Source organism: Zosterops lateralis, assembly GCF_965231275.1.
Source record: "Zosterops lateralis genome assembly, chromosome: 4".
Classification (NCBI taxonomy): Eukaryota; Metazoa; Chordata; class Aves; order Passeriformes; family Zosteropidae; genus Zosterops; species Zosterops lateralis.
The window spans coordinates 68062043-68080467 of record NC_139765.1 but is presented as its reverse complement, the minus strand read 5'-3'; the positions used below and the strand labels follow the sequence as shown (position 1 = coordinate 68080467).

Below are 18425 nucleotides of genomic sequence, written 5' to 3'. Positions count from 1 at the left end.
TTCATCCCATTAAGCTGTTTAGTGAATTCTTTGATTCAACGGGAAATAACACCACCATTAGGGAGCTTAAACCTGCAGCCTCTGAAAGTCCTCCTGCAGTAACTGCAACACTGGTCTGTGACTGCACTGTGCCTCATGCAGAGAAGAGGGTGCCCACCCAAACATCTGCATTCATAACTGCTGCTTTTCATCTGTATTTTAGTTGGGAAGGTCTGCATCCTTTCCCCTTTGGAATGTACTTGACCACCACCCTCAAGTTATCAGAGGATGAATAGGATTGCAGAAATATGAATTGCTTACATAGTGGCAGATACTTGATACTCACTCCAGAGAACAAGGTTACAGTGTTCTTGTGCCACTCACTCCTTCTGCTGCAGGAGCACCAAAGGCCCCCGATAAAGGCATCATTGTGCAATGTTCTATATAAAGGAGCACAGAGAGAGGCCCAAAGACTAAGATTTAAATAAAAAACTATGTAATGGGAGAATATTATCATGCCAAAAGCATGTAGTCTTGTGTATGCCAATTAGTCACAATAATTCAGCACTCCTTACTGGCCATCAATCAAAACACTGAGGCAGACAAATGTTAAAAGATGAGTCTCTTTTATTTACAAACACATAAATAAAAGAATTTTAATATATTTTATCTAGGTATATAATTTTACATTGTAAAGAGAAAATAATTACATGAAATATATACCACAAATAAAACATGTAATGAATGTTTAAATATACATAAATTACTATCATAACCATTTTTCTATCATCCTTGTTGTCTTAGAGACATACACGGCTAGAGTATCATAAAGTAAGTATTTTGTAAACAATCCAGCCTTAATTTCCAGTACAAACATGGCAGAATAAAGGTGAAGTGCAAGTGCCTAAAAAGGACACATTTGGGGACCAGTGTGTGTATACAAAACCACTGGAACTCCAACAACATTAATGATGGTAATTTTCCTGCCACGGCTCAAAACTAACAATAGTTTCCTGTCAGAGTCAACATTTTAGTTTACAAACAGAAATTACATCTATTTAAAAGTAAGTGTCATGTTGTACGAATTTATTTAGAGAAGCCCCATCAACCTGCTAGGAAAAAGCCCAAGTAAAAGAAGATTCAAAGCTCCATTTATGGAAAAATAAATTTTAAAATAAATATAACACCTTTTAAAAAACATTCAGTCAATGTATCTGGAATGTATGCAAAGGGTTTTACAAATTTAACTTTACTACACTTAATTAATTTAAATCAAACAGTAAATATTATACAATACCTCTCTGTTAGCAAAGCCCTATAAAAAGTGACATTACTGAATTTGAACCCGCCACCTGCAAACAGCTTCTGGATGTGATGAACACATTTTTGGTAACTGCAACCTCCTGCAAAGATGCAACTTCATTTCAGACTATGGAGACTGAGGACTTATTTTGTTCAAGTAAATACATGACAGAATAAAATTCAAAAACTTTTATCTGCCTCTTTGACCTAAAAATAAATTTTAAGTGCAAGGAAAGCAACAACTTACCAGCCGTAAATATCCTAAAACGTGACCAAAACTAAAGGAAAGATTATGAAAATAAATTTTAAAATTAATTTGAAATTTGTTTAAATACAAACAAATTTCAAAAAGCTTTGTCTTCTGATTTAAATAGCTGTACCATGAGCAAAAAAAAAAAAAAAAAAAATCCACAAGGTCTGAGAAGCTGCATCATTACATCAATTGAATAAATAAAAATCCACCATAATAAAATGCAACTATTAGAACAAGTTTCTACTAACGTGCCTGCATTTCCCCCATGTGATGCCTCAGTTTTGTGCAAAGTATTTGGGCTATTATTATTATTACTACTCCTGCACCCTGTGTATTCAGAGAAGCAGTTTAATTACAGTATTGGTGAGAAACTGGGTCATCCAAGATCTGATTAGCCCTCTGGAGATGCCTCTCCTTGCTTAGCATAGAGGAAGCCCAAGATTACCACATTCCTGAACAACTTAAGCTACAGTTCCACGCACACTTCCAGCAAGGGGAAACACAGCATCGACCAGAGTCTCAGCCAGGGATCACTGATCCCCAGCCCTCAGGGCAGCACTGCACCCAGGGATGCAGCGACCTGGGCAAGAGCTCGGGGAGCCACCCCAGTCCAGTCGGCCTCATGAAACAAGGGAGAATCCAGGAATTCAGGCAGGCAAAGGACACTGATGCATCACTGCCATGGGCAGCATTTTAAAGAGGTCCTGAAATTTTAAGACCCTGAGTTCAGCCTTGGCTTCTGCAGCCCAGACCTTTCTACTGAAACTTCATTCAAAACTTCCTTGTCAAGACCATACGGGTTTCTGTAACTCAGTAATTCTGAGCTCTCAATCTGTATTTTGAGTCAGAAAATTATCTCCAGCCCAGTTGCTGACTGTCTCACCAGTACAAACTGCACTATGAAGAGGAGACAGAGCAGCAAGTAGCAGTACCCCAAGACAAGACCTGAAAAGTTAAGAAAACACAGAAGAGTAACAGTGAAGCAAGACCAAGTGACAAGTTCTCCTACTACAAGATTCCAGAGCCAAACAACGACATGTGTTTTTCATGCTTGAACACCCCACTATGCAAAAGTCAATATTGTACTACTACTGATCCCAATTCTCATTTGTCTCTACAGTTACAGTGGTGAACTCCCTTGACAGCTTCAATTAAAAAGAGTAATTAAACACTGGTATTATCAATGAAGCAATTTTTAGGGTGTCACTAATATACAGCAGTTTACTATTTCAGAGTCTTGTGGGTTTCCTTTTTCACATAGCTAAGTTGCAGGGGGATTACTATAATTTAACTCTTTGAAATTTTTTACAAACATACCATAAGTCTTCAAAGCCACTTTTTGCAAATCTACATTACGGCTCTTTGACTTTGTTTTTAAGAGACTCCCTTTTAAAAGTTCTCCCCTAATTTACCGTAAACCAGAACACTCCTGTATCCAACAATTCTTTATTTTTCAGAGTTTCAGTTTTTCATAGAGAATTAGTATTTCAAGTTTCAGGAAAGATAACCCAGGAGACACAATAGTTTCTTCTCTATTTCTCAAGTCATAGTATTTATAAAGATTAGAAGATAACTGAGCTGTGAAATCATAACAATTGTGAAAACACTTCACTAACTGTAGCTTCAAACTTGCATTTCATGACTAGGCTTTCATGGTTCATGGTTCAAAAATAAAACAAAAACCTAGCATACAACATAATAATCTGGCATCCTTTAACTATTTGTTATTATATATTGTAAACGTATTTTAGTTTCTTGTAAGCCTTCCTTCCCCAGCATGCAGTCATGTTGGTGAATCAGAACCAAGACTTTTTCCTTTCTTTCATTCAATCTCAGCCCACTGCAAAGGAGTGATGACTACAAAGCCTCTTCCACCAAATCATTCAGCTTTAAAATTATTTGCAACACTTTACCCCAAATACATAAAATGCACAGCCACTTAAACTTCGGGTAAAACAAACAAAAGGTCTCCCAGTATTTATTTTATGAACAGTTTGACTTGGTCCTCAGGTCACCACAGATTCATTGTGACACACCAAGAGGGGAGATTGGGGGTCAGGGGGAAGGAAAATGAGCCACCTTAACTCACAGACTGTCCTTAGGACAGGGAGCTCTGCACATGCCCACAATACTTTCCTCAGCTGCAGGCACAAAAATAATCATGTGTAGAATGGTTTGGTTGGAAGGAACCTTAAAATCATACAGTTTCAATTCCCCTGCCGTGGACAGGGACATCATCCACTAGACCAGGCTGCTTCAAGTCCCATCCAACCTGGCCTGGAGGGACTCGCTACAGCACTGATCTGTTATGGCTGAGCTTAACGTTTGTTTTGATTCCCAAGTTCATTTTTCATGATCAGAGAAATTGACAGCCAAAACTACTTCTTACTTCTGTACATACACTACAAGAACACAGAAAGAAAAAAAAAAAAGAATTCTATGTTTTTAGAAATCCCAAAACCATAAGGTTCCTCTGTGAACACAGACTAGAAAGCCAGAGCTGTAATGAGAGGTCAAGGTATGTAACCAACCATCAAACAGAAGCAGCCTTTAATCACAGCACTGTGGGCTGGATTTGAACTGCTGAGGCACAAACTGCCCCCATCATTACCAGGACACACCAACCATTTGCAGAATGTAAGATTACATTGCACAGCATCTCTCAAAATGTGTTCCCTCACACAAAACGTGTTCCTACCCTCAGTCAAACAGAAAGAAAACCTGAATGGATGGGAGTGAAGCACAAAGAAACAGGTGACCTTCCCAACTGCATGCAGCATCAAGTTTTTAGTGTGTTAGAGATAAAACTAAAAGCAGAAAGACCAAGTCAGGAAAGAAATATTCTGTAATATAAGTTGGCACTGCATCTTATACGTATAAGGGGAAAAATGTGATGTCAGCATCTTGTTGCAATAGTGTGCACTAACCTTAAGTTTCACTGCAGCAGCTCAAATAATTTAATTGTACTGACCTTTCCTTGAAGGAGAAAAGCACAGGAAAAGCCCCAAAAATAAAGAGCAGAGTTTATAATATTAAGGATTTATCATGACACTACACATTTTCTGGCCAATAAATATCTGGAGAAAAAGTAGGTTAAATCAACTCTTTCTGTGGTGGGACATTCTGGGCAGGTTGCATCCGTCAGGATTTCTCTGAAAAGTTATCTTTAAATACAAACCAAAGCAATAATCAACTTCACTTAGCTACACTTGACACTATTACAAACCCTTTAAGAATATGACCTCAGTGTCCTATAAGGCACACGGTGGAAAAGCACAATTTCAAATATAAATCTGTCTTACCCTTATTTATGAAAACAAACATTTACAAAGCTGTTCCACTGCAATAAAAGCCTTAACTGAGGGACTGCCTCAGTTTTAACAGATTTTTTGTATCGTTCAACAACAAACTACCACCAAGAATGGTGAACTTGGCAATTCTGTCAATGCTCTTCTCCAACACAGGGGATGATCCAGTACAAGAGGATCCCAAGCAGGCACTTACACACCTGGTAACTATTAAAAAAAATTAAACAAAAAAAGTAGTTCTCTCATTCACTTTCAAAAAAAAAAAAATTAACTGATCACTGGCTTAAAAGTATGCATGTGTGTGCTTTCATAAGTACCAGGATACTAACAGGTTTACTTCTACAAGGTATTTAAATAAAATAATAAGCTTTATGTGACAAGTTTTATACGGTAAACAACAAATATTATATGGTAAAAAATTACTTAAGCTAGTGAATAAAGTTGGCAAAAAACACAATTAGACATGATCTGCCTGTGAAGAAATTTAGGATAGATACTAGAAAAAGGATTTAATCATTTTAGGACTCAGCATCTAGCACAGCCCTTCACAAAGAGCCATGGAAATATGTATTGAATCAAGTTCATCACAAGAAAATAACAGGTAGGATTCAATCATGTAGCCTGCACATAACAGCATTCTGGAGTTTTTATTGGCCTTCTGAAGGCTGAGATTACCTCATTTAGATGGAGTTTTTGTTTGAATGGCACAAGGTGATGCACAGTTCAGGAATACTAGAGACTCCCACCATTTTCAATACATCCAGCTGTTCTAGGTGCTCACAGATTTTGTGAACAAGCACACATATACAGAACTATGCAAATAAATGTAGCTCCATAAGATATGATACTTTATTGACTGAGATAGTTAGGACAGAGGAGGATTGTGCTTATAGCTCAAATTTCTCTCAAGTAAACCACAAACTAAGAAATTCAACATCAGCCAGATTTAAAACATCTAATCTTCTCCAAACCATATTTCTCAAGAGTGGCACTTTGTGCTGTGCCCTTGAAGCCCATCACAGCACAGGCTTCAGCAGCCACAAGCTGCATTGAACATCATTACTGACCACCACAAAAATACTCTCAAAATGCTGCCCTGCATTTGAATAAGTCTTCATTCTTCCTAATGAACAGCTGAACCCTCCAGTCTGGAATCAGCCCAAAACCTGACCCAAACCAAGGGTGTTTTGCTCTAGCACTGCCTGTGTGTGCTGTACCCAAACCAACTTCACACACCAACTCTGAGTCAGGTATTTGTTATGGGTAAGACTCCACACAAGGCAATGACTGCATATGAAAAGCTCTATAAAACAAATGAAGATTCACATACAGTGTTTGACAAATCAGGATATTCCAGTACTTCAGTAACTGCCTGGAAAATTGTCCTCTATGCAATACAGCAAAAGCTTTAAACATCAGAAAGTAAGCAAGTGTCAACAGCAATATGAAATAAAATAGAAATAAATCTGTATAAGAATAGAAATAAATCTGTATAAAAACTAAAGTGGTTCTAGCTACACCACCATGAACCCTATAGTTCAGCAATTCTTCCAGGCCTTTTTTTTTGTATAATTTTTCCTCTGCTGCATTTAGTAAGCATTTCCTTCATCATTCTTTTTTATTTCCAGTTGTCAAGAACAATCATTTTTCATTTAGTTTGACAAGAAATTTAACCAACAATTTTCTTTACTCACTTCCTCCCAGAAACTCAAATCATCTTATTTTACTAACACAGGATATAATTATCCTATGAACAAGATGCTTTTCCCTCAGCACATTCAGTACAGTTGTGCTGAAGCTGAGCTACATTACAAATCCAGTTCCTGTGCAAATGGAGTTTTATCTTTATTTCTACATGAGGCAAGGCCAAGTAACACTGCTGACAAAAGCTGCATGAAGAAGCCTCACATCTGCAAAACTTAGGACACCTTGAAATACTCAAAGGAGTTCACTAACAAGAGGTTATCTCACCCATCAGATATGACTAAAGCAAAACTTCCAGTATCTTTCATCTGTTTTTTTCCCACTATAACAGATATTAAGTCACACTTTTCTGTGGCTCAGATCATTCCAATACAGGCCAGAATTCCTTTGGGATCAAACCTCTATACCAGATTTTGTGTAACGTATTTATTTTTTTCCTATAAAATGAAGTCCATTCATTTTACGTTGGATTTTTACCAGTTATTTTAATTTATTAGGCAGTCATAAATTTCAGAATTCTTAGCAAACCCAGGGCATTTTTACCTCAGTTACATGTTTTATTTATACTGAATAAAACAAACATCATCTTGTCAGAGGACTCAAATTCTTGAAAATGAGACCAGACTACAGAGAAGTCTTACAGAGCCCACACTGATCAAAAATTTGCAGATTAAAAATGGCATCTGCCAAATCTCACCTTTATTTGGTTATTTTTACAGGACTGCAGACACAAAACTCAGTATGAATATTTTCAAGGAATAACCACCTCCCAAAATCTGAAACAGTTCTTCTAAACTATAACCTAAGGGGTTTGGTTTTTTTCTGAAATAAAGAAATGTACTTACTCATGACTGGAAACTTCTTTGTATATAATCCAAGACAGGTCTTGAAGCAAGGTATCTTGTTGGAGAAGGTTTCTCAGAGGTATACATGTCCTGAAGGTGGGAGGAAAATAAAAATAAAGATTCGTTTTTTCAGCTTCAAATCACTAGAATATATGTTTACCTATAAACTGCCTTTTCTACTCTATTTTCATCCTCCTTGTTAAAAAAAAAAAGGAAAACAAAGATGTTTTTGTTATGACTGGGGAGCTTTACTGCTTATGGATATATTTAGGTGTTTATCCACTCGAAACCTGCACCTTCTTCTAACAATCCCATTATAAACCTCAGTATGTGCTAAAAAAAAAAAAAGTGCTATAAAAGATAATGTTTGTTATCTCTTGGGAGCAGTTAAAAGGTTAAAAGTACAAGACTACAACATAGATAGAGTAACTGAAAATTCCAAAGGAGTATTTTACTTCACCAACCTCAGATGGCAAAACCACTTTTTAAAACACAAGAATTAAGATTACTAAACAGGCACAGGTTGGCACTGACATCCAGCATTTCCTTCTCAGAAACAAAACCTGAACAAGTTCCCATTTCTAGCAACTATAAACCTACAGTTCCATTAATTCCTCATCGATTTCAGAAAAGGATACCCAAGTAGGGCAGATGGAGTCACTGACAATAAGCCTGGCCCTCCCTGAAGCCAAATATAGAGGACTTAATCTCCAACAATGACAGCACAGCAAGTACATTTTGAAAAATTTATTATATAATCTCCCTCCTGCTGCTAAAAGCAAGTTTACACAAGTCTGGTAGAACAGTTAAATGGAACTTCACCTCACAGCTGAGATGAAAAGAAGAAATCCAACACATCTACTAACCTATACAGCGTTTCCTTCTAATACCAGCACAAATCTGTAAATTAAGGAATATTACATATTTCCTCTTTTCAAAACCATATAGAACCTGTTGAACCTCACCACCTGTGCTAATCCAGATATCTTATGCTCAGATTCAAGTCTCAACTGTCCTAATCTCTTCATGCTCAAAGAAAAAAAAATGCAAAGTAAAATGCAAAAAGATATAAGAAGAGATGTAACTTTTCCTAAATTATGACTTCACACAACCCTTACAGATCTACAGCATATGGCAAAGTAGTACAGGAACTACCACAGGACATCACAAGAAGGCTCCTTTATCAACTGCTAAAACAATTTAAAAAATAATAAATTAAACATCAAAGCCACACACACCACGACAGAAATCCAAAAGGAAGCCTTTGGTAAAGCTGCAGACGGAAAGTTACAACCAACTTTTTTGCACTGAAAAAGTAACACAGGGAAGAGACTCAGTAGGGAAAGAAAGCAGCTGAAAAAATCCACACACAAACATTCTAAATAAGCAGAGATGAACACAAAGCCATGAGATGCTACGAGCAGTGAAGAACAGTTTGAACTGCAGGCCCTGTCAACTTTCCATTAATGTCTGCTAAATTAAATATTTAAGCAGATACAGCCCAATCAAAAATTAAGTGTCTGTTAAAACATATCATTAGAACAGCAGCCTTGTCAGCTTCCTCTGGATTGCTGGTGCCAAAATTAGCAAATATAACTTCCATGACATTTAATTATTTACTGGGCTAAAAACATCTATTATGTTAAGACCATCAAATGGACCAGACATCCCTCAGACCAAGTCCAAAGCACTTTTGACCAGCTTCCCACTACCTTTGTGTCCAATTTCTTCTTGAATTTTATGCATAATCAACTGGAAGACCAGGGTCTCCCATTCAACTTGATGTTCCAAAGGCATTATCTCACCTTAGTTTTGTAAATATGAACTAACAGTACTTTGCCTCTGAGACATCGTGTTACATGACATTTTATTGCGTGTGTGTACAGGAAAAGGCTGTTCATTAGGAAAAAACAAAACAGCAGCTCTGAAAACCACTTAAGGCTAATAATAGCTTAATTATGCACCCTCACCACTTACAAAAACCTTGTCACGTAACAGGGAGGAAACGAGATGGGGACAATATAGAAACTCTGTTTTACCTAAATGTGTGAAAAGTGAATCTCCAGTGCACCAGAGCAACCTGACCCCTGAATCCCAGCCCTGAAGTGCTACTCCTGTATTGCCTTCAGTCTCCAAATATTTTGTTTAGCTGTTGCATCTGTTTAGCAGACAGCACAGACTTCTGGTAAATTCAATTGTTGTTCTCTGAAATAATACCACATGTGTGTTTTTTATCATTTCCCTTGTAAATAATTTTTTTAAAAAGTAAAGTTTTGTCTTTCATCTGTAATTTTGAGTACAGCAACAGCAAGCAGTATTGAAAGTCAACACAATCAAACAGCACAGTCCCTGCTTTCTACTTTATTGCAACAGCAACTCCTTTTCCTAGGGATGTGTGTTAGAAACTAAACTTCCCTTTGCTTTCTCAGCCAGCCTGGTTTATTTCAGTGCTCGCAGGGTTCTCCCCTGTAAAGAATCCCAACTACCACAAAACAGAAAGACAGAGTCTATTACCTGTTCATTGTCTTTCTCAAAGACACCATCTTGGAAAAACTTTTAATTCAAAACAGTGTCTGACACTCTTTCTGCTTTCCCCTACAATCAACAAGGCTATAATAAAAATTAAAGGAAAAAACCACCAACCCACCCACACATACTTTTGATCTTTGTCTTTTCCTGAGAAACTAACCCTTGTATTCCATCCCATGTTTCCTCTAGTGACATCTCCTCACTCTTGGGAGTATCACATTCAGTAGCTGTGAAACTATTGGCATTTCAGCTGAGATTTGAAAGGAACACCTGCAGTGAGCAAAGCCCTTTGCAACTTTCAATTCACACACACTCATAATACATTCAATTACCTGTTTTTTTTCATAGCTGGAGCCAGGTCTGTTTTTTACCCAACACTCTGTTTCAGGATAATTAGCAGGAGCCAGATTGCAAAACAAATTACAGCAGATTGTACTTCTATGCAGTCTGACTCTACCCAGAGAAAAGACTTTCCTTTAAGTTGGCAATTAAAGATTCACATCTAACCTGTGTGTGTGTGCTATTGCAGTATCTGTTTAACTTAGATACTAAGGAGTTAAAATTAAGAATTTATACCTCCAGTTCCCAAGAACCAGGAATCACAGGAGCAGCATGCAACTGCACTGCTTGAACACATAAAGACAAAACAGTCCAAAGAGAGCCTGCCTTGCACAAATCAGTATTTTAGTGTCATTTACCATCTTCTTTAAACCAAACATTATGGCCCCTCACAGAAAACAGAGATTTCAGAAGCACTGTGTTCTAGAGTTGCACAGATAGCTGGCTGGCAAAACATTAAGTCTGAAAGTGGTGGTTTCTGTGCTGTGTAATCAGAGGGCAGAGGAACAGCTGGTTAAAAGGCAGTTCTACTAAACACCTATTTTTCGCTGCATCTCAGCTGAGTGAACTTAAAAGTTATAATCAGAAACAGTGAAACTTTAAAAGGAGCAAAACTAAGTCACTTCAGAGCACAGTTATTAAAAAGAACATAACAAAAATGCCTTCTATAGCACCGAGCCTCTGAACACCCCAGCTCAGTAAAATGCCCAGGACAGCACAAACGCACAATTCACAACAAAGTGAAATCGCTACTGTTTCAGAACCTACACAGAATCACTGACTGGCCACAGATGAGGAAGCACATGGAAGTACAAATGAAACAAGCCAAACGACACACCCTCCTTTGTTCATAGCAGGAATATTTACACTACAAAGCGTCGAGGCAAATCGCCTTTAGTTTCAGGCACTGCTGATTGGCCGCTGCCTTTAATACACACACGCCTGGCAGAGTTGGAGTTTCGACTGTCACACAGCAGCTCTAGATTGCAGGGCGCGCAGCAAGCTAGAAAACCATAGAAAACAATTATTTAATATAATTATCCTAACTGGAAATGATCCTCCACGAGACACATTTGTTGTGAACAGGGCAGACGTGGATTTGTTTAGTAATTCAGTGAAAGCTGAAAACCAGCACCCTTTACAGCCAGCTTTCAGTGCAGCTGCCTCCTCCAAGCAGTAAATGGCACAAAGAAAGTTATTTTCGAGCATTTGCGGGTGAACAACTGGTGCAGGAGTTTGGAGACAGCGACTTTAAAGTCACCACTTGACTCTGGTTCAGCCGGCAGTTCGGTGGTTTTCTCCAGGCAGCCATCCACACCGCAGAAAGAACCTGAAACACCTGATAATAATTGTTGGCTCTTTGCTGGCAGTCCCAGAGGAGACTGAACGCTGGGAGAGGGCCACGGAGACTGAGGGCTGAGCCCTGTCCCAGCCTGGTACTTTCCAACACATACCTGAAGTATTACAAAAAAAAAAGCAGGGGAGGGAGCAGGTACAGAGAGAACTGTAGTGCCAGACAGTCACATTAAAGGGTTCAGCCATGGAAATCCTCCCTGCTCCCGAGCGGGGTGGCGGTGTCGCCTCCCACATGGCCGGGAAAGGGGGGCCTCAAGGAGGCCCCAAGTGTCCGACCTGCAGCCGTGACTGCCTCAGGCGCACACCCGCACACACACACACACAGGACCCCCAGCCCCGCTCTGACTGCGGCCCCTCACTCCAACCTTGCAAAGGGACCAGGGGCATCTCCACAGGGCTTCCCCCGGGCACTCCCGGCTCCGCCGCGTCCCGCAGCCCCCCGCGCGCCCCCCCTTCCCCAGCAGAAAGAGCAGGGGAGCTTCCAAAAACACAAACACCCCTCCGCCGGGAAATGGAACAGTCCGAGCACCCCAGTACCCTGCGGGAGCCGCTCCCGCCACTTCCACCTCCCTGGCCCCGCGGGGGGTGCGCCCCCCCCCCCCCCCGGGGGAGGATGGTAGCGCCCGCCTCCCCTCAGCCGGGAGGAACCCGCGCGCTTCAATGGAGGGTCCGGCGCGGCACCTCCACACACACGCGCGGGCCCCCCCGCACTCCCGCAATGGACGGGTCCAGCCGGCCACCCCGGGGCCGCACAATGGCCGGAGCAAAGTCCCGGTTTGTCCCTACCTTTGCTCGGCTTCCTCTTCTTCCCGGGGCCTCCCTCCTCCGCCGCCTTCCCCAGCGGCGCGTCCGTGCTCGCTGCCCCGGGACTGGCGGCCTCCGACCGGGAAGTGCCCCAATGTGACACCGCCGCTATGGAAACCCTCCCCGCCCCCGCCCCTCCCACAGGGCTGACCCGCCGCCGCCGCCATCTTGGGCTGGGGACGAGGCGCCCGCCCGGGGCCGGGAGCGGCTGTGGGGAACAGCGGGGAACGGGCCGGGGCCGCTCGGAAACTCCTGGGCTGTGCTGTGTGAACCACCAGGGCTCTCAGAATGGACACCCACCCTCCTGTGTCCAGTTCTGGGCTCCTTAGAGCCATAAACATCGGAATAAATTAAACTGGCTGCTCGGAAACTCCTGAGCTGTGCTGTGTGAGTCACCAAGGCTCTCAGAATGGATACCCATTCTCCTCTGTTCACTTCTGGGCTCCTTAGAACCAAAAACATCGGGATAAATTAAACTCCCCAACTCTATTTTATAGTGTGGGACAATAGGCATTACTTTATTCCTAGCTCAGTGCAAAGCAGATAACTCCAGCCACAACGTGCGCTCCATTTCCAAAACTTTTCACTCACACGTTTTCAGTGAACAAATTACTGTTCATTGGTTCTAAATTGAATAATTCTCTTCCTTAATTACTATTCTATTAGTTATTGGTTTCTTGCTTCTAGTGGTAATTAGTTCACATTTTTCAGCCTTTGTATCAATTTTTCCCCAAGAGAGTCTACAATGCTTAAGCTGTAATGTCTTTGTTAGTCTCTTTTCGTTACTCCAATATGTCCTTAGAGACCCATAAATTTTGGATCCTTGGTGTCCAGCTTTCCTTTGGTCATTGAAGCTTATCAGGGTTAGTTTAGCAAAACTGAAAGTTTCAGTGATCTAACAATAAGTCTGTCAAAAGAAACTCAGCGACGTGCTGGCTAAAGTAGAAAGTTACACTGCTTTTGATTAATTAAAACAGTTACTTTAAAGAAATTAATTCAGAAAGTGATTTAATTTCCAACAATTCCTCCCTTTGGAAGTGATTTTAATTATTTCTTTTAAGATTATTTCAAGTTAAATCATTGAATATTTGGCAAAACTTATCGTGCCTAATGGAGCATCACTGGATGGTAACGAAGCCAAGCAACTGGGATCCCTGTCCTGGGATGCAGGTATTGGCCAGAGGATTAGGAAAAGACCAGGAACTCTCAGCCTCTGGAGGCAACTCTTATCAAGTGTGAGGGAATTATACCCTTGCAAGGAAGACTTCAGTGCTCCAAGACAAGTGGAACACTTGGAATGTACTTGGTGCCTGAGAGAATTAGCCCTGCTGGAGATAATCTTTTCAGATAACGAGCGATTCCCTAATAATCCAGACAGCGTCCACTGTACACAAAACATGTGGTCATGTGCCAAGTCATTGGGAGTGTTGGCATGGAAGGAGGGAGAGGAAGATGTGGGCATTCTGGTTTGGCAGACTCAACACATGAAGAAACTATCTCCACCCTATTATGGGCCTACATCTCATCCATGGAAAGGCTGACGGGAGAATTTCTGGAATTCAAGAGAGGAAATTAAAGAGGGCCACCAGAAGTTTTAGAGGAGCTTCAAGAGGAAATGTTCCATGCCCTACCAGTACAGACCAGAGTCTCTGCTATTAGGAGCAGGCTAAGAGAGAGGGGACACTCCACAAGGTAACCTGTGGTTTTACCTGCATGGAGAAAACATGAGGAGTTGGGACAGAAAACCCAACTCTGCCCTGGTGGGTTTTCCAGGAATGTGCTTTGAGAGGAGGAATGACTACCACAGGAAGCTCTTAGAGGATAAATGCTCCTGTTTCCCGTGGACAAGCCCCTAGGCACAGTAGAAGGGATGATGTTATGTCCAAACCTCTCCAGGCCAGGAGGGACAGGGAGCAGGTGTAGCCAGGTATGTAACCAGCAGATCAGGTGTAGCTCCTGCTCCTCGATGTACAACACTTTGCCATTGCGTAAGAAGATCAGAAACCTGGAAAACAAGCAGGATTTAGAAATGGAGATGAGTAGAACACAGCTTCACATCATAGAATGGATCTGGAGAACCTCTCCTGTTCTTCCTGGAGTAGGGGACATCCCAGTCCTGGATGAGGACAGATGATGACCCCAAACAATGTCTGTGCTCCCCAAGGCATGAGAGAGGCTGCCCAAATGCAGCAGCACAGTTCCCAGCCAGGCCCTTTCCCTCTGCTCTGAATTCCCTCCATGCCCCAGCCGAGGGAAAGAAAGGAAGAGAAAACATTTAATTGTTCCTTCTTTCTGCAAAAGAAAAAAAAAAAAAAAAAAAAAAAAAAAAAAAAAAAAAAAAAAAAAAAAATTTTGGAGTCTTTTGGACAACGCAGCAGGAGAACATCATGACTTGAACATGAAGGAGCTGGGCATAACTCCAGGGCTACACCTGCAGCCAAGTGAGAGGAGGAGAGTCCCTGGTGCCTGTGGGGAACAGAGACCTCTGAGGGGTTCCAGGAGCTCTGAGGTGGCATCTCACCAGCTGGAGAAGGCACCCACTTAGTGCCACGTGCCTCTGAGCAACAACTCCAGGCCCTGGAGCTGTACAAAAGGTGCAGAACAGGGGATCAACATTACAACCAGGAGTAAAATTACAATATGAGTAATAAATTAATCTCATTTTTATTTATTAAATACAGATCAGATGGAACTCAGCACAATTTACAGCAGATCCAGAGTGATTAAATCCTTTATCAATCTCTCCAGGAAGACCAAAAGCCTTTTTTTTTTTTTTTAATAGATCACAGTGGCTCTGCCCCTTCTTTTTATTCCCAAAAAAAGCTGCTCCTAATCTTCAGTATTTTACAAGCTTAAATGCACTCAGCTGCTATACCACCTGCTGGGTTTGCTTTTGTTTATTTTCCCCGAAATGAAAGTGGTGGGTTTCAGGTGTTAGTTCCAGCTCATCCCTTGCCTGATCATGTCATTGCCATTTGCAGGAGCTCTGCAGATGTGATGATTTAGGCAGAGCTTTGCCTGTACACACACGGGAGCATCAGCCCACGTGGAGATGCTGCATTACATGGGAAGGGCTGTGTTAAAAGCAGGAGTCAGGTGGGACTTGGAGTAGGACGGTTTGCCCTTTGCTTCAGTAATTCTGGCTGCCTAAAGGACTGTTTTCCTTTTGGTTGGGATTGTTCACTTTGCCTTTAGCTAATCCCATTGTCCACAGGCTCTGCTGCTTTGTTGAGGTTCAGGTTTCACCCATTCAGGCCTCTCTTCCTGCTTTTGGTGGCTCCTGCCATGGGAATCAGATTTGAATGTGTGCTGTGCTTGATGCCTGATGAAAGGGGCTATTTCTGTCCCCTCTGTCTGTCAAGACAGATTTTCTTAATTCTCCTTCCTTTTTTCCCAAATTTTCTGTCTCCTCTAGCATTTTCTGGCTTTTCCCATTCACCTCCTTCTGTCTTATTCTGTTACTTCAATATTCTCTCATTTCCTTCTCTCTCTCTCTTCTATGTTGATTTAGCTTTCAATATCCTTTGTCTCTGAAAACTACACACAGAACAACATTTAATACACTTACACAATACAAAACCCTTTTTTTAAAAGTCTCCTTAGTACCAAGTAGTTTTTCAGTGCACTGAGAAACATCACAACACCAAAATGTGTCACTTACCTGTATATCCTATGTTACAGAACTTATACAGTGCACAGTTGGCTGTGCAAATGCAAAACCCAGGAAGCCTGGCTGGGGAAGACACGTGTGGTTGTATCTAAACTGAAGCACAGGATGAACTTTAAAACATGAATCAGGATATTTGCCTGAACCTGGGGTTTATGTTCTTGTTAACAAGATTTCATCCTGTTCCCACAGCAGAAGGCAAAGAGATTTGGTGAAAGAGAGGGAAAAGCTATAATCAAATCATAAAATTTTCAAATCAAAGAAAAGTAGAATATAAAACGAAGAAAAAGAAGAGATAAGACAGAAGATTAGGTCTTATTGGCAATGAGGCACCACAAAACATCAGCTTCATCTTTTGTGTGCCTTATTGTGATTTTCCAGGAGAGTAGCTGAAAGATACATTTTTATAAAGTGCATATCTGATGTAGAGTTACAGTAAGACAAGAAACCAGAATCTCATGACAGTATTTATAGAGTCGGTGTTCAGAGCACAGTCATTATTAAAGTTTATTATCACTCACTCATAACCACCAGAATGTCAAAAGCAAGTCAAAGTTAACAGAAATGGAATCATTTCTTAGACACCACCAAATCTAAAAGCCTCAAGGGGAATCATTTTCATGAAGCTACAAGCAAATGAAAACAGGAGCCTGTAATAAAATGTGTCAATACCCTGTGCTGTGATAGTGTATCCTGCAAAAGGTGTAATTACTTGTCTAATGTAGTGCAAAAGTTAAATCTTTATGACCTTTTCCATTTGCTGCTGAAACCCATAGAAAGACAAATGTGAATGGCTGATGGAGCAGAAATTTATTCAGTTCGTTCAGGTAAAGCTCCTTGTGAAAGATCAAAATAGGTTTTTTTCCAGCAATGTGGTATTTAGAGCCTTTTCCCAGCTCCGCTTCATGTAGAATTTATGTAGCACAACGTGAAGTGGAGGATGCAAGTTGAGCTTTGCATTTAAACACGTTCTTCCCCCTCTGCCTTGAGCCATCTGTGTTCGGTCAGCCTCCTGTTCGGGGTAAAGCAGCGTGAAGGTTTCCTACCAAGCCTTAACTGCAGGAATAGCTTGCCAGGGAAGTGGAAGTCCTGTCGCACTTATCTTTTCCCTAACTAAGCCCATATGGCAACCGTGGAGTGAAACAAGCCAAGGAGAGGGTGGGCAATGCTCTCCCAAGCTGTTTCACACCCATAAGGAACAGAGTTCATTTTCCAGGGAAGGGCCACTGCTGCATTTCCCAGGGTCAGGCTGCTCAAACACAGGGACATGAGGTTACTCAGGTTCCTGGCCAGTGAAGAAGGTGTGCTCACAGATCCTGCTGTGGCTGGTTTTTACACCAGGTACCTCGTTTCATCCTGTAGGGAAGCCAAGGTCCCTGCACGCAGCCACTGTCACTAATAAAAGCACCCCTCACCTTTGGCAAACAAAGGCAGCTTGAGGCTGTAAAGCAGGATGAAGCTTCCCAAAGTTTCAGCAAATACCTTTGAAGTGTAAACATGCTTTATCCTTTTTATGCAAGGAAGAGCTTTCTGAAAGGTGAGGCATCAACTACCAAATAACAGGCTGTTTTCCTCAAAGTTTCCTTACAATCCGGTAATTTACTATCACATCCAGAGATATTTTTCCTTTGGTAACCTCAAGATAATAAGCAGGATTCAATCTGGCCACACTTCAGATTGATCAACATCATGAAAGGTGGATTTTCCTAAATACTGGGTTGAGGGGAAAGTGAATTTGTGCAAGGACACACATACCTTGAGATATATGAGCCAATCGGCTTAAAATGTTGTTTTGCCCTGACCTGACAAGACTTGCTGTCTGGCAACGCATAATCTCTTTTAATGTACTCCCGGGAAGGTGATGGCTGTTTGAAAACCCTTCTGAACTGCAGTTTATCTCCATGGTTGACACCTGAATAGAAACCACGCAGCTCTCTGGAAGCCCCAGGACAAGTGGGTATTAATAGGAGTCCATGTTGATTCAGGGGACAAATGGATAAAGAAGGATTCTGAATCAACTTGCTATAGGTTTTGTGCAGAAGTTTAAAAAATTGTGTGTTGAGGATTTTGAAGCGGGCACTGCCCATGGAGACACCTATTTCACTGAATAAAGCCATGAGGCTTTGTCCTGCACATCAGGATGTTTTCCTAAGAGTGTGCTGCTCTCATTCATCTTCGTCAGAGTGATTTCAAGTTGTACATTTAAGACTCAAGTAAGCTCCTTTGCAAACACTCTTGAGAATAGGATCAAAATGGGAAGAGATTACATGTAATCTAATTATGTTAGGTTCCATTTGAAATCCTTCACTGTAAAAATTAAAAGAATACGACACAGCTTT

General features: G+C 41.1%; 1 protein-coding gene across 2 annotated transcripts in view; it reads right to left on the bottom strand.

Annotated features, from left to right (window-relative positions):
• USP6NL (USP6 N-terminal like) overlaps positions 1-12506 on the bottom strand; it is a 112540-nt gene extending 100034 nt beyond the window's left edge. Inside the window, exons 1-2 of one of the 2 annotated variants that reach the window (XM_083860075.1) lie at positions 12402-12506; positions 7392-7481 (exon numbers count right to left, since the gene is read on the bottom strand). In XM_083860075.1, coding sequence (XP_083716201.1) covers positions 7392-7395 — 4 coding nt within the window. In that variant the 5' untranslated portion in view covers positions 7396-7481; positions 12402-12506. Of the gene's footprint in view, positions 1-7391; positions 7482-11980; positions 12053-12401 lie in introns of those variants that run through there. The other variant, XM_083860076.1, reaches the window with a different exon arrangement.
• Positions 12507-18425: the final 5919 nt, after the last annotated feature.